The sequence below is a fragment of the Bufo gargarizans genome, chromosome 4 (assembly GCF_014858855.1).
Source record: "Bufo gargarizans isolate SCDJY-AF-19 chromosome 4, ASM1485885v1, whole genome shotgun sequence".
Taxonomy (NCBI): Eukaryota; Metazoa; Chordata; class Amphibia; order Anura; family Bufonidae; genus Bufo; species Bufo gargarizans.
Genome location: NC_058083.1, coordinates 354,071,763 through 354,097,811, shown reverse-complemented (window position 1 = coordinate 354,097,811; position 26,049 = coordinate 354,071,763). Strand labels below are relative to the sequence as shown.

General features: G+C 42.2%; 1 protein-coding gene across 3 annotated transcripts in view; it reads right to left on the bottom strand.

The window, feature by feature from the left end:
* PDE10A (phosphodiesterase 10A) overlaps positions 1–26,049 on the bottom strand; it is a 333,722-nt gene that overhangs the window by 108,504 nt on the left and 199,169 nt on the right. For all 3 annotated transcript variants that reach the window (XM_044292077.1, XM_044292079.1, XM_044292078.1), the window contains exons 8-12: positions 8,051–8,101; positions 7,498–7,556; positions 3,926–3,977; positions 3,574–3,716; positions 3,355–3,447 (exon numbers count right to left, since the gene is read on the bottom strand). In XM_044292077.1, coding sequence (XP_044148012.1) covers positions 3,355–3,447; positions 3,574–3,716; positions 3,926–3,977; positions 7,498–7,556; positions 8,051–8,101 — 398 coding nt within the window. The remainder of the gene's footprint in view (positions 1–3,354; positions 3,448–3,573; positions 3,717–3,925; positions 3,978–7,497; positions 7,557–8,050; positions 8,102–26,049) is intronic.

The following is a 26,049-nucleotide window of genomic DNA, read 5'->3' as shown; positions in this document are numbered from 1 at the left end:
GCGAGTTCATAGAATTTGTATTTATTTTTTGGCACAAGTTAGCGGAAATTGATTTTGTTTTTTCTCATAAAGTCTCCCTTTCCGCTAACTTGGGACAAAAATTTAAATCTGAATGGAGCCTTACAGGGGGGGGGGGATCAATGACAGGGGGTGATCAGGGAGTGTATATGGTGTGATCACCCCCCGCATCCATGGATCAGATCCGCAAAACACATACGGACATCTGAATGGAGCCTTACAGGGGGGTGAGAAATGACAGGGGGGTGATCAGGGAGTCTATATGGGGTGATCAGGGGTTCATAAGGGGTTAATAAGTGACAGGGGGGGGTGTAGTGTAGTGGTGGTTGGTGCTACTTTACAGAGCTACCTATGTCCTCTGGTGGTCGATCCCGGCAAAGGGACCACCAGAGGACCAGGTAGCAGGTATATTAGACGCTGTTATCAAAACAGCATCTAATATACCTGTTAGGGGTTAAAAAAAATCGCATCTACAGCCTGCCAGCGAACGATCGTCCCTATAATTGAGGACTTTAAGGATGAAAGGGCGCAGCGGGGCCCCAGGCGGTAAAGGTTTAGTGGGTATCCTGTGGGCACGTTCCACCGCAAAATTCGTGGACAGGTTAATGGGGGACAGGTTTTGTTAAATAAGGTGCTCCGCAAAGTCCTCCGGGGATTGACACTCCGCCCTTTCAGGTAGCCTCATGATACAGATGTTGTTCCGCCTGTTATGGTTTTCTGCGTCCTCCACATTCGCCATCAAAGCTCTAACTTGTTGTTGGAGTGTTCGGACATTATTATCACCACGCTGCATCATATCTTCCACCTCCCCCAGCCTCCTCTCCACCTCTGCTGTTCTTTCACGTACTTTGTCGATGTCGTGCCTGAGGCGGGTAAGGTCTGCCTGGATGCGGCCATTATTTTAGAGAGATCAATCTCCGCCTGTTCAGTAGGGGCCTCTGTCTGACTCATGGTAGCCACCATCAGCTTGGCAGAGAGAGCAGCTCCAGAAGTGGCTGTCTTGCGGTCCATATATAGGACGTTTACCTCTTATGATGTAGGTGTATGTCCCTCAGGAGCAGAGAGCAGAAAGACACAGGGTCGCCAGTATAGGCAAGCACAGCCCTCTAAAGATGTCACCGGGTTAACCTTCCGGTGGTATCTGCAGTCCCCTCAAGGGGTTAAAACTCGCCTGTAATCTCTTCTGTGAGGTCTGTTAAGGTCGCACTTTGAGGCTGCCACTGGCCTGCAATGATCCAAAGCCACCCTCAGCGGTCCAACCACCCGAAGAGAAGGATCCCAGAGGTTGCAGCCCAGCCTGCGGCAGCTAGTCCGGCACTGGCTGGGAGATCACAGGGGAGGAGAGAGCCGTGGCTATAATGGCGCCCGTGAGCGGATGCACACGGGAAAGTATCAGGAGGTGCCGACTCTTCGGGTAATGTTGTACTCACCGCCCTCTCTCAGCCCCACGGGCCTGTCGCTTCCAGAGGAGTCTCCAACAGCGCTCCGGTCCCTCAGATGTGCGATGAAGAGCCCAGGCATCGGTGTGCAGGCATGATGTAATGGCCGCTGCACACATCCCTGCGTGAGCGGTGACGCTGGCTACACAGCATTTCTCCCAGTGGAGAAGTTAGCCAAGCGACTTGCTGTCAGTCCCAGAGTGTCACAGGGGATCCGTAGGGGTAGATTTACTGTGATGGCTTCACTGACGGCCAGGATAATTACAGGATTCTGCAGGAGCTGGTGCTGTGTGCGACCTTACTCCATGCCAGTCAGGCCACGCCCCCCGACAGGCACCTATTCTACCTCCACCACATTGCTAGGGTTGATTTAGGACCTTGTTAGTCCAGTTCGAGGACAGGGAGTCCCCACCATCAGGGGTCATCCCTGGGCTAAGCACTAGACTAGGGTGAGACTATAGGGACAGTTCTCCCCACCCTTTAGGATATATCTGTATAGCTGCCTGCTGTGGAACTATCTGAGTTCAATCTCAGTGATTTTTGTTCTGTGTGTCTTATTTTAAGGATATTTAATTAAAGTTTATTAATTTTAAGGGTTATAATAATGGCTGGAACTAGGTTTTTGTCTACTAACCCTGATTTAGATTGCATCTCTACTTGCTGGACTAGGAGTCTATGGTCTTTGCCAGAGACCGCAGCGGTGAACAGGAAGAGAGAAGGGAGAATACATTTGCGTGCGCCCCGTCTCCTCCTAGGTGTCAGACCCCCGCTGATGAGCTGTACGAGGAGATAGCTGATCTGATATTGATGACCTATCCTTAAAATAGGTCATCAATAGTAAAAGCCCGGACAACCCCTTTAAATGCCTTTGTGAGCTGGATAATGGAAACTCTTTGTGCTCATTACTTTATAGGTAGCTCATAGCTGCCTTTGTTAGGCCACATTTAGATATAGCAGATGTCGCAGATTTCCGGTGTGTGGATTCGCACAGTAAACAGTACATAAATCAGGCAAGTAAAAATAAATAAATAGCACTTAACATTTAGAAAATTATACAGGTTTTTTGCAAATTGAATGAACATGCCGTGAATATAATTTGGCTGAAGAAAGACATCAGTCCTTAATCTTGATATGACTTGTGTGTGTAATATAGATTTCCACTATTTCTATAATTCAAAGCCACTTCAGGAGATGAAGAAGGTACCAGAAATCAACAGTGCTTTTTGCATGGACACAGTGCTTTGCTCATTTGCCATAACAGAAGCCACCCCAAAAAAAAACCATGGAGGTCATTTTTCAAACTGCTGTAAAGTAGAACTGGCTTAGTTGCCCATAGCCACCAATCAGATCACCCTGTACGGCACAAAAATATGCATATTAGTATACCCCCAGATTGTTAATTAATAAGATGACTCAAAAATGTAATGATAGATGACAAATATGATCACATCACTGCTTCATCCACAGCAAAACATATTTGAGGCGCATAAATAGGGGAAGAAGAAAAAAAAAAAAGACACACCTACTGAACACCGCTTTGTTCCAGCAGCAAGGCCCCTCTCCCCACTCATTCACCGACTGGCATCCACGGTGATGTGTCCCCAACCATTGGTCATGTGCTACTTGGGGACATGTCGCCTCTGAAGCCAGAGAATGCCTTCGGTGGCTCACATGACAGAGGATGGGACATCACTTTCGGTCCGGTGGGAATTGGAAGGAGCAGATACATGTGGTTCACGACTGGAACAAAGCATGATTTAGTAGACAAGTGCTTTTCTTTCAGTTAAACACTCTCCAGGCCCTTCTCAAAATGTGTTTGTGTGTTGGACAACTCCTATAAATATACATACATAAGTAGCTTATATTGAGTATATACAGAAGGAAATATTCATATTACCTATTAAAGCGTGGATCTGCATAGGCATCAGGAATGTTTAGAACTTCACCAGTTCTGGCAACCTGACCAGCTATGCCTTTTTCAATGGAAAATCTGAAGAGGTGAAGAAGAAAAAAAGCAAAAAAAAAAAGAAAAGTTGAAATATGCATATATTATAGTTTATCCCAAAAAAGGTAATTAAAAAAGGTTTAACATTTTCCCTAATATTTCGTAGGTCACCTGATTTCTTTGGTCTTCCTGAAGACTGGCTTCCCTTCATCCTCTTCACCAATGTCAAAGAGATCAGAATACAACTCTTTGTTTTTGTGGTCTACCTGAAAGAGCGCACATCGATCTGCATTCACCAGGTTTTTTGCATATATCTGCAAGAAAAAACACATGATAATCCTCATATATGATCATAGTTTTTTATTTTTTTAATAACTTCAAAACATGTACTGCGGTCAAACTGGCCCTCGCCATATCCTTGTTGCTGGAGGAATATTGTGTTAATAAACCACTAGCATGATCAATACAGTAGTACAAAAGAAGTAAATTATTAGGTAGCGAATTCTACAAAATGTTAACTTACCATAATATGTTCAAGTAAAGAATCTATTGCAACTATGTTATCAAAATATGTTCTGCAAAAGAAAAAAATATATCTGATTTCAGGGAAAGGTAGACAATCATAAAGTAAATCAACGTAAAGACAGAACATGGATACGATTGTTCCGAATATATATGGAGTTTTGGATATATTCAACAATACCACTGCATTAGGGTTATGTGTCGCGATCTTTTTTATATACTATTGTTGTAAGTTTTTATAGATTTTACATAGACACATAGACTCTTATTTTTGATTTTTATCATCAATATTTTTTATTATGAGTATTTTTATATATTATGTTATAAATTGTGTTAACCTAGAGTTCTTGTGTTAAGACTTCCAATCTAGAATAAAATCGCTCTGAAAAAATAAAGACGGTCATCAGTAGCAGAAAGCACACACATACCGCAGCAATTTAAGCTGCGGTTTATAACGTAAGGACAAAATCCCAGATTAAATAAAAAAATGTATGGACAGTCACGCAATGGAGGAATCAGTAAAGAAGGAAATATTATGCTTGAGTTTTGATACATGAAAAGAGGCAAAATGACACATATATGTGCAAAATAAAGAATTGAGAATACTTCCGGTGTGATGACACATGCCGTAATTCTAGCCTCTACACCATATAAAAGAGCTTTATGGGGGGGGTGGTCTGATAACCACTGAAGAAGGGGATACTTCAACCCCGAAACGCGTCTGGTCAGACCCCCCATCTCTCCAAAAAGTAGTGCACTACGTAAAGGATCAAGACCGTTGCCGATCATTTGTTAAAGGTCCGCGTGGAAGGTATTATCACATCGGGTCCGAAGCCAAACCGGTGGACTCACGTGTGTAGATCCACGACGGGGGAAAACGAAATCCTGGTGGAGTGAAAGAAAAACTCCATTTGAACATCGCAGGACAGCTGGGGTCGCACCAAGCTGGTAAGACCGTTCCGACTTGTAGGTCGGTGTGACTAAGTTTACCACACAGTAACTGTTAGCGGGACGCCGCTGAGATGTATATGCAGCGGGACGCCGCTGTATGTTAGTTGGTTTTTGCATTCAACAGCTTCACTGTGTGCTCTATCAAGGTGGTACAAAGATGCTTGTTAGCGATACAGACTCATAACTATCCTGCAAATCAGCGATACAAACTTACAGTTACCTCGCCATTTGTTGCCTTCTGTTCCGATGCTGTGCTGCTATTTCTAAAGGACATTGTTTCCACTATAAGTGATTGACTGTCTCTGCTATTTGGGACGAAACTACGCAAGTCATTTGAGCTGCTGCGCACATATATTAAGCTTTTTTATAAACATATCTGCTACTTATCAGGACCACTAGCGCTTTTAGTGTATTTAATACGATTGCACCGTCACAATAATTTATTACGTATTTTATAGATACTATTTTATGATTGTCACTCTAATGGTATTATTTTGAACTGTCTTAATTAATTAAAGTTAGTGGCTTAATATCTTGAGGTGTGCCCAGTCTTTTATATACTGCTAGAACATGGATCTCCCTGATCTCATAATGCTGACTAGAGTGGACAAAATAAAGTCATGCGTACAGCACTGCACCACTACAGATTGTTAAAAGATAGCTCACCAATATCAAATCTGCAGGGGGCTGACTCCCGGCAGCCCCGATCAGCTGTTTGAGGAGAAAGCATTGCTTGTATGAGTGCTGCATTCTCTTCACTGTTTACCTGCTCACCGTCGCAACTGCAGCAGCGAGCAGTGCAATTACATCTCAACCGCCCCATTCACTTTGATCGGATGGCTCTGTCCTATTCACTTGAAGAGGAAGGAGTTCTCCTATTGAAATGAATGGGGACAGCAGAGCTGTAATTACACTACTCGCCACTGCAATTCCAATGGCGAGAAGGTTAACAGTGAAGTGAAGAAAGCACACATACGAGCACTGCATTCTCTTCAAACAGATAATCAATGGGCCAAGAGTTGGCCTCTGCCAATCTGATATTAATGACCTATACTGAGGACAGGTCATCAATATAAAAAAAGCAGACAACCCCTTTAACCATCTATAAATCACAACCAAGCAACCATCGGTGGGAGATTCCACCTGTCATTTCATTAAATTCAGAGAAAAGATTGGTTGACATTTCCTGTGCACCAGTTTTAATAAATATCCTCTACTGTGTGTGCTGCAGATATTCAGGAAGAGGAAAAGGGATTTTGCATCTTAAGACTGAAATCACATATACATTTTTTAAACACAGTTTTTCGCCAAAGCCAAAAATGGCATGTGTGACTCCAGCTTGTTTTCAATAAGCGTATTTAAAGGGAATCTGTCACCAGCGACCTCCCTATTAAACTGTTGTTAAACCCAAGTTCCACTCCTTTCAACCTGGCTGCTTTTATTGACAGGGCTAGGCAGTGGCAAAGCAGCCAGGGAGGGGCTGTTCACAGAAAGTGGAGCTTGGGTGCAACAAGAGCAATAGTAACGTCCCCATTGGACTAAAGGCCTAATCTGCATATTAAAAAAAAGTATCATAACTTGGAAACGGGGTTTAACAAAAGAAACATAGCTGTGGTTCATCTGATTTTCAGATATGTACCTAGGCAAACAGGTTGACAGGGAGGTCGCTGGTGACAGATTCGCTTTAAGGCCAGGAATACACACAAACTTCTTGTAGTAGTATAACTGATTGGGCAGCATCTGTTTATTCATAGTTAAAATCAAGGTAAAACATTTAAAATCTTTTGCGCTGTAGCTGTCTTTGGAAAGATGAATTCAATCAATTGTGCTGTCCCCATGTATCCCTGGCCTACAACAGAAATGTCCCAGACCTATTACTAAGCTTGAAAGGCTTGTTAGCTGAAACATCACATCTGGAATAAACTTCACAGAAAGGACGTGCTGTCTCCATACTCTCTCTAGTTTTCTGTAGATATCCGACTTGTTAGGGGAACCTTACCACTTGCCCTGGAGATGTGCACCCACCACCATATCTACCTGGGCGTGCTGGCCACCATCCTTGACTAAAACAGACATGTCAGCAGCGCCAACAGGTTCTCTTTAAAAACTTGAAATCAGAAATTTATAGCCAGTGTCCATGGTCTAAAATAAAAGGGTAGCCCGGGTTCTAGATGACATATCCTCAGGGTAGGTCATCAATATAAAAATTGATGGGGTACAACACCAGGCACCCCAAATTAGCTTCTCTCAGCATCCTAGAGTGGCAGAAATATCAAAGTGGATGGAGACGGAAGCAACAAGCTCTGCCAACTGCGTACGAACTCCCCATCCAATCAGATATTGATAACCTATCCTGATGACAAGTCATCAATGTCTAGACCCCTGACAACCCATGTGTGACTTAATGAAGAATTCAAAAAATATGTTACTTGTGTATGGAAAAGGTTTACCATTACGTAATGACATGTTCTGTTGCATGAGTTTGTATGAGGCATGTTCTGTTGCATGAGGAGGGTACACAAGAGCTTACAATTATGGTTTACTCCATGCTTCTTGAAAAAATACTAAATAACTACTTTAGTAGTGTGTTAACTAGTAATAGAATTGTAGTAATGTACTTACTTGGACACATCTAATAGAAAGTCATTTAGCTCAGTTTGCTTTGCTAATCCTCTGCATACCTAACATATAGTATAAAAAAAAAGAAGACAAAATATTAAACAGGTGCAAAAACATAGCTGTTAGATGAATATTCGAGTGACTAACACCTATTGCTACCCCTATAACATATGGATGCCCCCATTTACTGCAGGAAAAGAAGCTCGATCAGTCTGCTCCATACACAAATGAACTAGCTGGTGATCCAGTTAATATTTAAAGGGGTTTTCCACCTTTTATTAAGTTATTTATTCCTCAGGATAGACCATCACTAAATGATTGATGGAAGGCCAAACCCAGCATCCCCGAAGATCAGCTGTTCGGCAATAGCTCCACTCCGGGAAGCAGAAAGCCCCATCAAACTTGTCACTGCAGTGCTGCTCCATTGCTGCATTGATTTCATCTAGTGATGGGTTATTCTGAGGATAGGCTGTCACTTAATATAGGTGGACAACTCTTAAAAAGGAAAGCATTCCAGAGACTCCCAAGAAGCTGAGAGAGGAGCATAGGTACTTACTTGTACTTGATGTATTGCTACTGAAGCCCAAGCAAGATTTGCGGTTGCCACCTTAGTTATACAAAAAAGAAAAAAAAAGTAAGGTATAACATGATGCATAGACAAAAGTACATACTACTTGTATGGAACCATTTACAATTGTGACTACTAACACAGTTTTATATATATATATATAATACATACACATTATAGTATCTCACAAAAGTGAGTACACCCCTTACATTTTTGTAAATATTTTAAGATACCTTTTCAATGGGACAAAACTAAAGATATGACTTAGGGGAGTACTCACTTTTGTTGCCTCTAGTTTAGACATTATTGCCACATACATATTATTTATATATATTATTGGCTGTGTATTGAGTTATTTTGAGGGCACGCCAAATTTACACTGTTATATAAGCTTTACACTGACCACTTTACATTGTAGCAAAGTGTCAGATCTTCAGTGTTGTCCCAAAACTTTTCAGCCATCAAAGAAAACGCTATGTCTGGAGCAAACCCAACACATAACATCACCTAAAGAACACCATCCCCACAGTGAAACATGGTGGTGGCAGCATCATGCTGGGGAGATGTTTTTTCAGCAGCTGGGACTGGGAAACTGGTCAGAGTTGAGGGAAAGATTGATGGTGCTAAATACAGGGATATTCTTCAACAAAACCTGTGTGTGATTTGAGGCTAGGATGGAGGTTCACCTTCCAGCAGTACAATGACCCCAAACACACTGCTAAAGCAACAATTGAGTGGTTCAAGGGGAAACATGTAAATGTGTTGGAATGGCCTAGTCAAAGCCCAGATCTCAATCCAATAGAAAATCTGTGCTCAGACTTAAAGATTGTTGTTCACAAGCTCAACCCATCCAACTTAAAGGATCTGGAGTAGTTTTGCAAGGAGGAATGGGCAAAAATCCCAGTGGTAAGATGTGGCAAGCTCATAGAGACTTATCCAAAGCGACTTGGAGCTGTGATTGCCGCAAAAGCTGGCTCTACAAAGTATTGACTTTAGGGGGGTGAATAGTTATGCACATTGACTTTGCTGTTTTTTTGTTCTATTTGTAAAAAAAAAAAATCTTCAAAGTTGTTCTGTAAATTAAATGATGCAAATCCTCAAACAATCCATGTTATTTCCAGGTTGTGAGGCAACAAAATATTAAAAAAGTTAAAGGGGGGTTTGAATACTTTTGCAAGGCACTGTAGATTCTGATAGGTCATCAATATCAGACCGGTGGAGATATGACAACTGGCACCCATATCGATAAGGTGTTTTGGGCAACCTCCACTGAGACTTCTGTACAATGGTATAATGTCTGGTACCGGCACCAGAAACAGATCGGTGGGGCTGAACCTGTAATTGAAACAGAGCGACAGGCACTCGACTTCTGGAACCACACCAGGAGAATGTGTATAAATAAATATAGATAGATTTATTATATAGTATAGCCTAGAAGAACTCTTAAAACTAGGTAAAACAATGTATCAAAATCAAGTAAAAACAATGTATCTTAATCTATGAGCATAGACTGATATAAATTAAGTGCAGTACAGATAAGAATATTCCTGTAGCATATAATGTTCCTGCAACGTAAAATACAGTATAAAATATTATCAGTACCGCGCTCAGACAGGAAAGGGGGAAGTAGGTACCTTATTTCCGATGTTCTTTTGTTGAGGTGCACTTTATACTTGGTTGGTGCAGGGTCCTTAACAGTTTCCACCATACAATACACACCCCCGGCCAGTGGCGTGAAGCTGGTGTTTGATCGGAATTTTTGCAGTGCGCGCTCTCACGGAGCAGCTAGTGACGTCACTTCTGTAGCTAAGGGTCGCTACAGCTCCCAAAAAGGTCCCCAGCGCGTTTTGGGAGTGTTAAAAGGCCCTTCTAGTGCTACTATTTATGCACTGCACTCATTACTGTTACTATTTAACCCCTTGTGCACCACTCTGTTATTCTCTGTAGTACACCTGGACAAGACCATTTTTACTCAAATGCAAACAGTTCTATTTCAGTGTTTAAACCATTTGGTATTAAGGTATTCATATTAAATATCCACTTTGTTTCTATCCCCTCTTATTTCTTCCCACTATTTTCTCCCCACAAAAGCTTCTTACATGTCTTTCTTTGTAGTGCTGTGACAATGTATGTCCATCAAATTTTTTCTTTATATTGTATATCTGCTCCCCTATTCTTTTCTTGAGTTGTCTTTTCGTGCGACCAACATAGATTTCTTTTACAGGGGCAAGTTATTGTATATATTGTTCCCGTAGTGTTACAAATTATACAGTTGCAAGAAAAAGTATGTGAAAGGATTGCTGCACAAATTGGTCATAAAATGTGATCTGATCTTCATCTAAGTCACAACAATAGACAATCACAGTCTGCTTAAACTAATAACACACAAAGAATTAAATGTTACCAAGTTCTTATTGCACACACCATGTAAACATTCAGAGTGCAGGTGGAAAAAGTATGTGAACCCCTAGACTAATGACATCTCCAAGAGCTAATTGGAGTGAGGTGTCAGCCCTGCCCTATAAAAAACACACACCAGTTCTAGGTTTGCTTTTCACAAGAAGCATTGCCTGAAGTGAATGATGCCTCACACAAAAGAGCTCTCAGAAGACCTACGATTAAGAATTGTTGACTTGCATAAAGCTGGAAAGGGTTATAAAAGTATCTCCAAAAGCCTTGCTGTTCATCAGTCCATGGTAAGACAAATTGTCTATAAATGGAGTAAGTTCAGCACTGCTGCTACTCTCCCTAGGAGTGGTCGTCCTGTAAAGATGACTGCAAGACCACAGTGCAGACTGCTCAAAGAGGTGAAGAATAATCCTAGAGTGTCAGCTAAAGACTAACAAAAGTCTCTGGCATATGCTAACATCCCTGTTAGCGAATCTATGATACGTAAAACACTAAACAAGAATGGATTTCATGGGAGGATACCACAGAGGAAGCCACTGCTGTCCAAAAAAACCAAAAAAACATTGCTGCACGTTTAGTTTGCACAAGAGCACCGGGATGTTCCACATCAGTACTGGCAAAATTCTCTGTGGACAGATGAAACCAAAGTTGAGTTGATTGGAACAAAAACACACAACACTATATGTGTAGAAAAAGAGGCACAGCACACCAACATCAAAATCTCATCCCAACTGTGAAGTATGGTGGTGTTGGCGGCATCATGGTTTGGGGCTGCTTTGCTGCATCAGGGTCTGGACGGATCGCTATCCTCGAAAGAAAAATGAATTCCCAAGTTTATTAAGACATTTTGCAGGAGAACTTAAGGCCATCTGTCCACCAGCTGAAGCTCAACATAAGATGGGTGTTGCAACAGGACAACGACCCAACCAAAGCATAGAAGTAAATCAACAACAGAAAGGCTTAAACAGAAGAAGTGGAGTGGCCCAGTCAGAGTCCTGACCTCAACCCAATTGAGATGCTGTGGCATGACCTCAAGAAAGAGATTCACACCAGACAGCCGAAGAATATTGCTGAACTGAAACAGTTCTGTAAAGAGGAATGGTCAAGAATTACTCCTGACCGTTGTGCACATCTGATCTGTGACTACAAGAAACGTTTGGTTGAAGTTATTGCTGCCAAAGGAGGTTCAACCAGTTATTAAATCCAAGGGTTCACATACTTTTTCCACCTGCACTGTGAATGTTTACATGGTGTGTTCAATAAAAACATGGTAACATTTAATTATTTGTGTGTTATTAGTTTAAGCAGACTGTGATTGTCTATTGTTGTGACTTCGATGACGATCAGATCACATTTTATGACCAATTTGTGCAGAAATCCATATCATTCCAACGGGTTAACATACTTTTTCTTGCAACTGTGAATAGTTGGTGATAACAGTGGATGAAGGTGATAACGTACATATGGAGTCCTGAAGGACAGAGGGGGGGGGCTAATATCAATTATAATGGGGGTGAGAAAAATGGTTCCGATATATGGAACGCATTAGCCGGAAGTTCCGGTATATGGAACGCATAGACGGCGATGAGTTCCACCTAAACTAATCATGATTTCCGACAGTTTGGGCCGGAAATAGAAGAAGTGGGATGGGAAATAATATGCATGGGACGCAAATACCGATCAAAGCTAAAAGGAGATGTGTTAGAATGAGTGGGAGCTCTTGGAATGACAATAAAAAAATCTAGAAGGGAAAGTTGAAAAGAATCCAACGGCGGATATAGGAACATTATCATATATAGGGGAAACAGAGAAAGTAATGTAAAAAATAGGACAAAGGGATATTGGACATCAAATAAAAGGTCGAAAAATAGAACAATAAATACAGTCAACCATAAATAATAGAATCACAAAACAATATCAACAATAAATAAAAGGACAGTATAATGTAATGAGAATATATAAATAGATCTAATAATAAATATAGTAGAAGCCAGGGCAGGCATCCATAAAAAAAAAGCCCTAACAGAGGGGAAAAATTACATGTATAAATTATCAGTGGAAAAAATATATATACAGTACAGACCAAAAGTTTGGACACAACTTCTCATTCAAAGAGTTTTCTTTATTTTCATGACTATGAAAATTGTAGATTCACACTGAAGGCATCAAAACTATGAATTAACACATGTGGAATTATATACATAACAGAAAAGTGTGAAACAACTGAAAATATGTCATATTCTAGGTTCTTCAAAGTAGCCACCTTTTGCTTTGATTACTGCTTTGCACACTCTTGGCATTCTCTTGATGAGCTTCAAGAGGTAGTCACCTGAAATGGTTTTCACTTCACAGGTGTGCCCTGTCAGGTTTAATAAGTGGGATTACTTGCCTTATAAATGGGGTTGGGACCATCAGTTGCCTTGTGGAGAAGTCAGGTGGATACACAGCTGATAGTCCCACTGAATAGACTGTTAGAATTTGTATTATGGCAAGAAAAAAGCAGCTAAGTAAAGAAAAATGAGTGGCCATCATTACTTTAAGAAATGAAGGTCAGTCAGTCCGAAAAATTGGGAAAACTTTGAAAGTGTCCCCAAGTGCAGTCACAAATACCATCAAGCGCTACAAAGAAACTGGCTCACATGCGGACCGCCCCAGGAAAGGAAGACCAAGAGTCACCTCTGCTGCGGAGGATAAGTTCATCCGAGTCACTGTCTTCTGAACAGTTCCTTCTCAAACGTTTCATTTGACTTAGGCTACTTTCACACTAGCGTTCGGGTGTCCGCTTGTGAGCTCCGTTTAAAGGGGCTCACAAGCGGCCCCGAACGCATCCGTCCAGCACTAATGCATTCTGAGTGGACGCGGATCCGCTCAGAATGCATCAGTCTGGCAGCGTTCAGCCTCCGCTCCGCTCAGCAGGCACACACCTGAACGCTGCCCGCAGCGTTCGGGTGTCCGCTTGGCCGTGCGGAGGCGTGCGGATCCGTCCAGACTTACAATGTAAATCAATGGGGACAGATCCGTTTGAAGATGACACACTATGGCTTAATCTTCAAACGGATCCGTCCCCCATTGACTTTCAATGTAAAAGTCTGGACGGATCCGATTTTTTTACAATATAATGCAGACGGATCTGTTCTGAACGGAGCCACCATCTGCATTATATGAGCGGATCCATCTCAGAAGGATCCGCTCTGAACGCTAGTGTGAAAGTAGCCTAAAAGGAATATTCCTTTTCCATTTCAGGTAGTGACTGCTAGTAAAATCAAGAAAACAGTTTGCATCCACTTTCTTGAAGAAAGTTTTTGTCTGGATGGTATTATTAGTGGAATTAAGGTGGATATCTAAAAATATTTAGGAGAAATTTGAGAACCGCACTGTTATTCAGCGTTCAGGTGCCAACCAAGGGCTATAAATAGCCAATATATATAAAAGTAAAGTTGAGGCACACAATTTTCACGATTTGCGAATAGGGCATTTATTCATTTGCATGTAATGCTGTCATCCATTGGCCCAATCTGTTTCAGATTATACACATTTTCATAAACCGTACGTTTCGGTCGCGCAGGACCTTCATCTGCGGTATTATCTGCTCAGACGAATGTGGGTAAATGGGGTGCTGGCATCCAGCGCCCCATTTACCCACATTCGTCTGAGCAGCTTCTGACGGGTGTTGTTCAATGCTAAAAGATAGGCCCCAATCGTTAGTGTTAAGAACATAAAAAAAGATAAAAGTTCAATATCAGTGCCCTCCCAAATAAAAATGATGTTGTCGATGTAGCGACGATAAAATCTAATCTTAGGGTTGTGTAAGAGATTGTGGAGTTCTTCAAAAAGGCCCATAAGGAGATTAGCGTAGGACGGCGAAAATTTTCGTCCCCATCACAGTCCCTTTCTGTTGGATATAAAATGTATCATTAAAAGTTAAATAATTATGATGGAGAATATAATCGATCCCCTTGAATTCTTTTTGTTCATTTGGTAATGACAGGTCACCTTCCAAAAAATGTTTGACTGCCATTAAGCCTAGGTCATGTCTAATGTTACTATATAATGAGGTCACATCAAGGGTGACCCAAATATAGTAGTCTTGCCACTGTATGTTCTTAAATAGATTAATTAAATGGGAAGAATCTCTTAGGTAGGACGGCAATAGTTGGACGTATTTTTGGAGGAAGGAGTCGACGTAAGCTGAGAGATTAGTGGTGAGGGAATCAATCCCTGAAATAATCGGTCTGCCCGGGGGGTTCTTATCATTTTTATGAATCTTGGGTAAGAAGTAAAAAATAGCGATGGCCGGGTGGAAAGGGATAAGGAATTGTTTTTCTTTTTTGTCTATGATCCCAGAGGCATAACCTTGTTCAAACAATGATGTAAGGGACTTTTTGAAAACATCTGTTGAGTCACCATCTAAGGTTCTGTAGTAATCCGGATCTGTGAGTATTTTATTAGCTTCTTTGAGATAATAATCGGTATCCATAATTACGACTCCCCCTACTTTGTCAGCGTTCTTAATGACAATTTCAATGTTATTCCTCAGATTTTTCAGAGCTTTTTTCTCCTTGAGGGTCAAGGTATGATGTTTAACCCCAGAGGGTGATTTATTAGTGGTGGTAAGGGATTTGAAATCGTCAAGGACCATATTATAATAACTCTCGAGGTGCGGACCTTTACTCTCTAGGGGGTAAAAAGTAGACTTCATTGAGAGTTTGGATCGTATAGGAGTGGGGCTTGTGGGGGGTTGACATCTTGTATATCTGATGTTGGAGTGAAGAGGTCAGTGATAGACCATGTGGTTTCTGCTGTGGTGGCAGTAGTGGCTGTTTTAGTAAGTTCTTTGATTTTAAAATGACGTTTGAGGGTGAGATTTTGAATAAATTTATCAAGGTCCACAAAAAGTTCAAAGGGATTGGGCAGATTAGATGGGCAGAAAGATAGCCCTTTACTCAGCAGTTTTATTTCATCGGTAGATAAACTATATTTGGAAAGGTTGAAAATGCCTTTAGCAACAATATATTCAAACGGAGGGGGAGTAGCGTCTATTGGGGTGATGCCAGAGGAAGTTATGGCCTCACTATGATGCGGGGTGTCTATTGGAACAATGGACACTTCATTTTTTTTTTTTTCAGGTATGCTTAGATTTACCTCCACGGCGTCCTCTAAAACATTTTGCCTTTTTCTGGATTGGGATAACGGGGTGAAGAATTGGGTAATCTTGTGGTTCTGTTTGTCGGATGTCACCCTGTAAGGTGATAGACCTGTTGGTGTCAGAAATGGGGTAAGTTGTTGGACACTGCACAGTGTAAGTCTGGCTGGTGGTGTCAGGGGAAATAAGGTGGCATCTGGTGTTATTTTCCCTAAAAAAGGGCTCTCTGACAGGTTTTTTGGGAGGGCTAAAAAAAAGGTCATCATAGGTGGTGGATGTAGAATGTATGGAAAAGTTGAGTGTAGAATCTGCTGGGTGTTCCATTAAGGGTCCTTTGAAGGACTCTCCATCATTGCCACTACAGGGGGATGAGACCACTAGTTCACTACTAACTGATGATAATAGGATGGGGGTGGGCAAGATATGAGAGGATAGTTCTTCAGTATTATCTACTGTAGGGTTGGATGTTTGCGATCTTTTTGCCTGTGTAGAGGTGGTGTTAGGGTTGACAATGGTGCTAATAGTGGAGGGCTTCTCCTTAGGAAGTGGGTGAGGGGCTATACTTGGAGTAGCAGCCTTCATATGGTCTCTAGTGGGAAGGGGCCTATGAGGATGGAACTTAAAATGTTCTCTGGGAGGGGCTAATGTTTGATGTCTATCAGTGAAGCAAGCCATCATTAGGCTGAAAAAACAAAACAAACCCATCAGAGAGATAGCAAAAACATTAGGCGTGGCCAAAACAACTGTTTAGAACATTCTGAAAAAGAAGGAACACACCGGTGAGCTTAGCAACACCAAAAGACCCGGACGACCACGGAAAACAACTGTGGTGGATGACCCTGGTGAAGAAAACACCCTTCACAACAGTTGGCCAGATTAAGAACACTCTCCAGGAGGTAGGTATATGTGTGTCAAAGTCAACAATCAAGAGAAGACTTCACCAGAGTGAATACAGAGGGTTCACCACAAGATGTAAACCATTTGTGAGCCTCAAAAACAGGAAGGCCAGAATAAAGTTTGCCAAATTACATCTTAACCACTTCAGCCCCGCTAGGTGAAACCCCCTTCATGACCAGGCCACTTTTTACACTTCTGCACTACACTCCTTTCACAGTTTATCGCTCGGTCATGCAACTTACCACCCAAATGAATTTTACCTCCTTTTCTTCTCACTAATGGAGCTTTCATTTGGTGGTATTTTATTGCTGCTGACATTTTTACTTTTTTTGTTATTAATCAAAATGTAACGATTTTTTTTGCAAAAAAATGACATTTTTCACTTTCAGCTGTGAAATTTTGCAAAAAAAACGACATCCATATATAAATTTTTCGCTAAATTTATAGTTCTACATGTCTTTGATAAAAAAAAAATGTTTGGGCAAAAAAAAAAAATGGTTTGGGTAAAAGTTATAGCATTTACAAACTATGGTACAAAAATGTGAATTTCCGCTTTTTGAAACGGCTCTGATTTTCTGAGCACCTGTCATGTTTCCTGAGGTTCTACAATGCCCAAACAGTATAACTACCCCACAAATGACCCCATTTCGGAAAGTAGACACCCTAAGGTATTCGCTGATGGGCATAGTGAGTTCATAGAACTTTTTATTTTTGTCACAAGTTAGCGGAAAATGATGATGATTTTTTTTTTTTTTCTTACAAAGTCTCATATTCCACTAACTTGCGACAAAAAATAAAAAATTCTAGGAACTCAGCCATGCCCCTCACAGAATACCTTGGGGTGTCTTCTTTCCAAAATGGGGTCACTTGTGGCGTAGTTATACTGCCCTGGCAATTTAGGGGCCCAAATGTGTGAGAAGTACTTTGCAATCAAAATCTGTAAAAATGACCGGTGAAATCCGAAAGGTGCACTTTGGAATATGCGCCCCTTTGCCCACCTTGGCATCAAAAAAGTGTCACACATCTGGTATCGCCGTACTCAGGAGAAGTTGGGGAATGTGTTTTGGGGTGTCATTTTACATATACCCATGCTGGGTGAGAAAATATCTTGGTCAAATGCCAACTTTGTATAAAAAAATGGTTAAAAGTTGTCGTTTGCCAAGATATTTCTCTCACCCAGCATGGGTATATGTAAAATGACACCCCAAAACACATTCCCCAACTTCTCCTGAGTACGGCGATACCAGATGTGTCACACTTTTTTGCTGCCAAGGTGGGCAAAGGGGCACATATTCCAAAGTGCACCTTTCGGATTTTGCAGGGCATTTTTTACACATTTTGATTGCAAGGTACTTCTCACACATTTGGGCCCCTAAATTGCCAGGGCAGTATAACTACGCCACAAGTGACCCCATTTTGGAAAGAAGACACCCTAAGGTATTCCGTGAGGGGCACTGCGAGTTCCTCGAATTTTTTATTTTTTGTCACAAGTTAGCAGAAAATGATGATTTTTTTTTTTCTCTTTTTTCCTTACAAAGTCTCATATTCCACTAACTTGCGACAAAAAATAAAAAATTCTAGGAACTCGCCATGCCCCTCACGGAATACCTTGGGGTGTCTTCTTTCCAAAATGGGGTCACTTGTGGCGTAGTTATACTGCCCTGGCAATTTAGGGGCCCATATGTGTGAGAAGTACTTTGCAATCAAAATCTGTAAAAAATGACCGGTGAAATCCGAAAGGTGCACTTTGGAATATGCGCCCCTTTGCCCACCTTGGCATCAAAAAAGTGTGACACATCTGGTATCGCCGTACTCAGGAGAAGTTGGGGAATGTGTTTTGGGGTGTCATTTTACATATACCCATGCTGGGTGAGAGAAATATGTTGGCAAAAGACAACTTTTCCCATTTTTTTATACAAAGTTGGCATTTGACCAAGATATTTATCTCACCCAGCATGGGTATATGTAAAATGACACCCCAAAACACATTCCCCAACTTCTTCTGAGTACGGCGATACCAGATGTGTCACACTTTTTTGCAGCCTAGATGCGCAAAGGGGCCCAAATTCCTTTTAGGAGGGCATTTTTAGACATTTGGATCCCAGACTTCTTCTCACGCTTTAGGGCCCCTAAAAAGCCAGGGCAGTATAAATAACCCACATGTGACCCCACTTTGGAAAGAAGACACCCCAAGGTATCCAATGAGGGGCCTGGCAAGTTCAAAGAATTTTTATTTTTTTCGCATAAGTTAGCGGAAATTGATTTTTTTTTGTTTTTTCTCACAAAGTCTCACTTTCCACTAACTTAGGACAAAAATTTCAATCTTTCATGGACTCAATATGCCCCTCAGCAAATACCTTGGGGTGTCTTCTTTCCAAAATGGGGTCAGTTGTGGGGTGTTTGTACTGCCCTGGCATTTGAGGGTCTCCGCAATCATTACATGTATGGCCAGCATTAGGAGTTTCTGCTATTCTCCTTATATTGAGCATACAGGTAATGAGATTTTTTTTTCCGTTCAGCCTCTGGGCTGAAAGAAAAAAATGAACGGCACAGATTTCTTCATTCGCATCGATCAATGTGGATGAAAAAATCTCTGCCAAAAAAAAAAAATGGAGGGGAAAGGCGTCTGCCAGGACATAGGAGCTCCGCCCTACATCCATACCCACTTAGCTCGTATGCCCTGGCAAACCAGATTTCTCCATTCGCATCAATCGATGTGGATGAATAAATCATTGCCGGGATTTTTTTTTATATATATATATATATATATATATATATATATATACACAAAGTGCTTGCCAAAGCATAGGAACGCCGCCTCCTCCTCAGCTCGTATGCCTTGGCAAACGTATCTGTCACTGCAGAGGAGAAAATCCCGTCTTGCAGCGCCGCATACACCGACTTGCGTGTAATCTGACAGCAGCGCAATGCTTCTGTCAGAATGCACATCGGTGCTGCAGCTAGTAGATCGGTTGGTCCACCTGGAAGGTAAAAAGACAAAAAAAAAAAAAAAGAAAAAAACAGGCCACAACGCAATAATTTTATTAACTTTGGAACAGAACATGTAACTTTAACTTTTGGAACTAAACATTAACCTGTTTGCTTACCTGTTTTTTTTTTTTGTTTTTTTTTTTGTTTTTTTACCTTTATAGAACAAACCTCTCCTTCCCCATGGGTCAATGTGCAAAGCGCAAATCGCCCAAAGATGTGGCGAAGTGCGTTATGCACTTTGTCCCATGTGAAAGGAGACGTTTGCAGCAGCAGTGAGTGAATGGGCCCTAATAGCCCTGTGTGCCTGTCCTGTGAGATGTGGTCCCTATGCTAAGTGTACCTGTGTGTGGTACTTCCGGAAACACTCTCCAAAGCATAGGGCAGGGTGGTCCGGACAGTCAGGACAGAAATAGCGGGTGTCACGCCTTATTCCACTCCTGCTACAGACACGACATCTTTTTCGGGGTGACGGTTGGGTTGAGGTACCAGGAACGACATTGGGGAAATGTCGCTCGTGTAGACGGCTAACTACACTGGTGGTTGGGGCCACGGAACCTCCTGGATACAGGAGGTTCTCGATGATCTCTTCCTGAAATTTGAGGAAGGATCCAGTTCTCCCAGCCTTACTGTAGAGAACAAAACTATTGTACAGAGCCAATTGAATTAAATATACAGACACCTTCTTATACCAGCGTCTGGTGCGTCGGGAAACTAAATACGGAGACAACATCTGGTCATTGAAGTCGACCCCTCCCATGTGGAGGTTATAGTCGTGGACTGAGAGGGGCTTTTCAATGACACGGGTTGCTCGCTCAATTTGTATTGTCGTGTCTGCGTGAATGGAGGAGAGCATGTAAACGTCACGCTTGTCTCTCCATTTCACCGCGAGCAGTTCTTCGTTACACAGTGCGGCCCTCTGCCCCCTTGCAAGACGGGTGGTAACGAGCCGTTGGGGGAAGCCCGCGCGACTAGTTCGCGCGGTACCACAGGCGCCAATCCGTTCTAGAAACAAATGCCTAAAGAGGGCCACACTTGTGTAAAAATTGTCCACATAAAGATGGTACCCCTTGCCGAATAAGGGTGACACCAAGTCCCAAACTGTCTTCCCACTGCTCCCCAGGTAGTCAGGGCAACCGACCGGCTCCAGGGTCTGATCTTTTCCCTCATAGACCCGAAATTTGTGGGTATAGCCTGTGGCCCTTTCACAGAGCTTATACAATTTGACCCCATACCGGGCGCGCTTGCTTGGGATGTATTGTTTGAAGCCAAGGCGCCCGGTAAAATGTATCAGGGACTCGTCTATGCAGATGTTTTGCTCTGGGGTATAAATATCTGCAAATTTCTGGTTGAAATGGTCTATGAGGGGCCGAATTTTGTGGAGCCGGTCAAAAGCAGGGTGGCCCCTGGGACGGGAGGCGGTGTTGTCACTAAAGTGCAGGAACCGCAGGATGGCCTCAAAACGTGCCCTGGACATGGCAGCAGAGAACATGGGCATGTGATGAATCGGGTTCGTGGACCAATATGACCGCAATTCATGTTTTTTTGTCAGGCCCATGTTGAGGAGGAGGCCCAGAAAAGTTTTAAGTTCGGAAACTTGGACTGGTTTCCACCGGAAAGGCTGGGCATAAAAGCTTCCCGGGTTAGCGGTGATAAATTGTGTGGCATACCTGTTTGTTTCGGCCACAACTATGTCTAAAAGCTCCGCAGTCAAGAACAGCTCAAAAAATCCCAGGGCCGAACCGATCTGAGCCGTCTCAACCCGAACTCCAGACTGGGCAGTGAAAGGGAAAACTACAGGTGCGGCTGAAGTTGGGGACTGCCAATCAGGGTTTGCCAGCACCTCTGGGATTCTAGGGGCTCTACGGGCACGTCTTTGCGGTGGCTGCGACGGGGTCACTACTGCACGTGCCACCGTACCAGCTTCAACTGCCCTTCTGGTGCTCGCTACTTCACCAGGTTGTACGGCAGTGCTGGTACTAGGTCCAGGGAGGGCTGGGCTGCTGGTGTATGCCTCACCACGTAATCCGACAGCACCAGCCCCACTCTGCTGCTCTTGAAGCGGATCCTGCGCAACCTGCGGTCTAGCGACACGGGGCCGGGTACGCCTGGTGGTATCAGGGACCTCAGCCTCCTCGTCCGAACTTTGGGTCAGAGAGCCACTGCTTTCTACAGGTTCGTATTCTGACCCGCTGGATTCAATCAGATGAGGGTTCCCACTCCTCATCCGACTGGGTCAGAAGCCTGTAGGCCTCTTCAGAGGAATACCCCCTGTTTGACATGTGGGCAACTAAATTTAGGGGTATTCCCTGAGACTACCCAAGAAAAAAAAAGCAAGCCTGTCTTACAAAGGGGAGGCTAGCGAAGTACCGGAGGCCGCTGCGGTTGATAAAAAATATCAAAACTGATTTTTTTATCGCCGCAGTGCGTGTAAAGTGAATGTGCAGTGATCAAAAAAAAATATTTTTTTTGTCACTGCGGTGGGGCGGGTGTGGGCGAACGCACGTGTGGGCGACCGATCAGGCCTGATCGGGCAAACACTGCGTTTTGGGTGGAGGGCGAGCTAAAGTGACACTAGTACTATTATAGATCTGACCGTGATCAGTTTTGATCACTTCCAGATACTATAAAAGTACAAATGCTGATTAGCGATACGCTAATCAGCGAATAACGGACTGCGGTGCGGTGGGCTGGGCGCTAACTGATCGCTAACTACCTAACCAAGGGACCTAAACTATACCTAAAACCTAACGGTCAATAACAGTGAAAAAAAAAAGTGACAGTTTGCACTGATCACTTTTTTCTTTTCACTTGTGATTGACAGGGGTGATCAAAGAGGTGATCAAAGGGTTAATTGGGGTTCAGGGGGGTGATCAGGGGCTATAGTGTAGTGTTTGGTGTACTCACTGTGAAGCCTGCTCCTCTGCTGGATCCAACCGACGAAAAGAACCAGCAGAGGAGCAGGCAGCCATATAACAGATCATATTTACAAATATGATCTGCTATCTGGCACTTTGATTGGATTTTTAAAAAATCAGCAACCTGCCAGCCACGATCATTGGCTGGCAGGTTGCTGACGAAATGGTCCTGAACGAAATGCCGGCGCGAACTGCGCACGCGCGGGCGCATACTCGCGTCATCTCGCGTCTCGCGAGATGACGCGTATATGCGTGACTGTGCGCCAGCCTGCCACCTCCGGAACGCACATGTGCGTTAGGCGGTCCGGAGGTGGTTAAAAAGCCTTCACAGTTCTGGAACAACATCCTATGGACAGATGAGACCAAGATCAACTTGCACCAGAGTGATGGGAAGAGAAGTGCAAGGAGAAGGAAAGGAACTGCTCATGATCCTAAGCATACCACCTCATCAGTGAAGCATGGTGGTGGTAGTGTTATGGCATGGACATGTATGGCTGCCAATGGAACTGGTTCTCTTGTATTTATTGATGATGTGATTGCTGACAAAAGCAGCAGGATGAATTCTGAAGTGTTTTGGGCAATATTATATGCTCATATTCAGCCAAATGCTTCAGAACTCATTGGACGGCGCTTCACAGTGCACATGGACAATGACCCAAAGCATACTGCAAAAGCAACGAAAGAGTTTTTTTAAGGGAAAGAAGTGGAATGTTATACAATGACCAAGTCAATCACCTGACCTGAATCCGATTGAGCATGCATTTCACTTTCTGAAGACAAAACTGAAGGGAAAATGCCCCAAGAACAAGCAGAAACTGAAGACAGTTACAATAGAGGCCTGGCAGAGCATCGTCAGGAATGAAACCCGGTGTCTGGTGATTTCTATGCGTTCCAGACTTTAGGCTGTAATTGACTGCAAAGGATTTGCAACCAAGTATTAAAAAATGAAAGTTTGATTTATGATTATTATGCTGTCCCATTACTTTTTGTCCCTTAACAAGTGGGAGGCACATATACAAACTGTATTAATTCCTACACTCTTCACATGATTTGGATGTAAATACCTCAAATTAAAGCTAACAGTCTGCAGTTAAAGCACATCTTGTTTGTTTCTTTTCAAATCCATTGTGGTGGTGTATAGAGGCAAAACTTTTAGAATTGTGTCTTCATATTGTGACATCCCAATATTTATGGACCTGGCTGTATGTGTGGGCACTATAAGGTTGCCGATATTCCTGGCTTTACAATTTAAAAATGTGGGTATCGAGGGAATAAATTCACCAATTATTTTATCCTCTTTTAGGTTGTCCCAATGTTTTTTTATTATCTTTCTGAATTGTGCTGCCTGACAGTTATATGGTATAATTATCAGTGAGATTATGAATTCCTCTTTCACCGATTCAATGTTCTTTGTTTCTTCCTCCTCTAGCAGGGTTAATCTATTTAATTGGCCTATTTCTATTCTCTGTTGTTCTAGCTTCCTTTTGTCATAGCCTTTATATATAAAAATGTATTCTGCAGGCATTTTGCCTCTCTTTCATATTCAGCTTTTTCAGTACGGTTTCTTTTAATGCGTAGAAACTTTTGGGGACATTTTCTAGCCAGCATGGTAGGTGGCAACTTTCCATGGAGATGAAACTGTTTGCATCAGTCAGTTTGTTGAACGTTTTTTGTGCAAATCCTGTCCCCTTCTATGTAAATAGTTAAATCTAACAAATGTATTTCTTTCTTACTATAGGTGGATGTAAATTCCAAATAAAATTCATTTTTATTAATATCAATTAAAAACTCTTGTAGAATCTCTTCCCCTCCTCCCCATATAAAAACAATATATTCTATAAAACGTCACCAAAGGATGAGGCCCGCCCGGAGCTGGTCATTGGGGTGAATGTAGTGCTGCTCCCACCACCCTACATATAAATTTGCGAACCCCGGTGCGAACCTTGACCCCATCGCCGTCCCCCACATTTGTTGGTAAAACTTATGATTATATGTAAAATTATTTTTTGTTAAAATGAACATTATACATTCCCCTAAAAAATGTATTTGCGCCTCTGGCATCTCCCCTTTCATACTCAAAAAATGTTTGACGGCTTCATTGCATTTATTATTTTCAATAACTGTATAAAGGGACTTAAAATCTAATGTACCAATGATAGTCTTTCTTCCATTCAACTTTACTTAGTGTTTGTAATGTATGTTTTGTGTCCTTTAGATATGTGGGCAGTGCCTGTGCATAGGGCTGTAACTGTTGGTCTACATATCTTGACAAGGAGCTAGTTAAGCAGTCTATACCCGACACAATGGGTCTCCCTGGTGGATTTTGTACCTCCTTGTGTATTTTCGGATTGTGGTAGAATATCGCAATTTTTGAGAGAGTTTTTAGTTCCTTGTTAAAAACTTCTGTTGGATAATTTTTTAAAACTTTATATGTTTTTTATATGTTTTTTTTTTTCAAAATCTTTTTATTGAAACAAGACGTTATACATGTTGTACAGATCACTTTTGCATCGTGAATGGTGACAATTCAAGTATGACATATGGTGACAAAAAGTTTATGAATGAATGTCTTGTTAGTTTCTTTTCTTTAAACAACACACAAGAAGAAGAAAAATTCCAACAGATAAATGCGAAAATTTCCCCTCCTCTCCCCCAAAACACTTTTCAAAAACCCTCCCACCCCTCAGGTGCTTCTGTCTTCAATAAGTTTCATTTGAACAAAGAAAGAACCCGTTTGGCCGATGGGCGAACAGGAAATCTCACGGGAAAAGTCTCCCCACTCAGTCTCAGTCAATGGATAGTCTACCAAGGTCACCTTTTAGTTGGGAAGCTAAATACCACTTTGTTTGCTGGAAAGGAGACATTAGTTCCCCTATTTCTGCATCAGACAGAACTTCCGAAATGAATTTCGTCATAAACCTGCCTACCGAATTTTCCTTGTGTCTCTTAATCTCCAATCTCTCCATGTAAAGCACATGTTTCATTGTGCCTAAGACATCCTCGCATTCTGGTGGCTCTGGTTGTAGCTATTTTCTCAGGATTGATTTTTTGACAGACATAAGCAATATGTGTATACCTCCATCCGACACCCCTTGTCCTTGTTCCTCGGACTGGTCTCTGGGGATGTATTGAAAAATGCACTTCTGAGGGTTAATTGCCACTTCAATCTCCCATACTTTGCGTACAAAGTCTACAGTTTTTAACCAGAGAGACTGCAATCTCGGACAGGTTAGAAGGCTATGTGTGATATCAGCCTTAGGCAGGGTACACTTGGGACAGTGTCTAAGGTAATGGGCTTGAGCATCCTTGTAGGACAGATTAAAAGCATAGGTGGCCCTATGTAGTATGCGTAATTGAGTCTCCCCTCCATTGTTCATTTTGAATAGCTTTCCTAATGAATTAAAAACAGTCTCATCTTTTTAGCTATGCTCCGGTCACCAAGCTCCCTCTCCCAAGTGTGGAAAGCTCTCTCCACCAACTTTATATGTATTAATGTCCCCCAATATATTTTCTGCCTCTTTGTGGTAATTTTCCTTTATCGGCAGGGCGAATAATGACTTGATTATTTTCCTGCATGTTGGTAGTAGCTTTTTTCTCTTCATTAGTGATATTTCTCAGGTATTGTTTTTTTT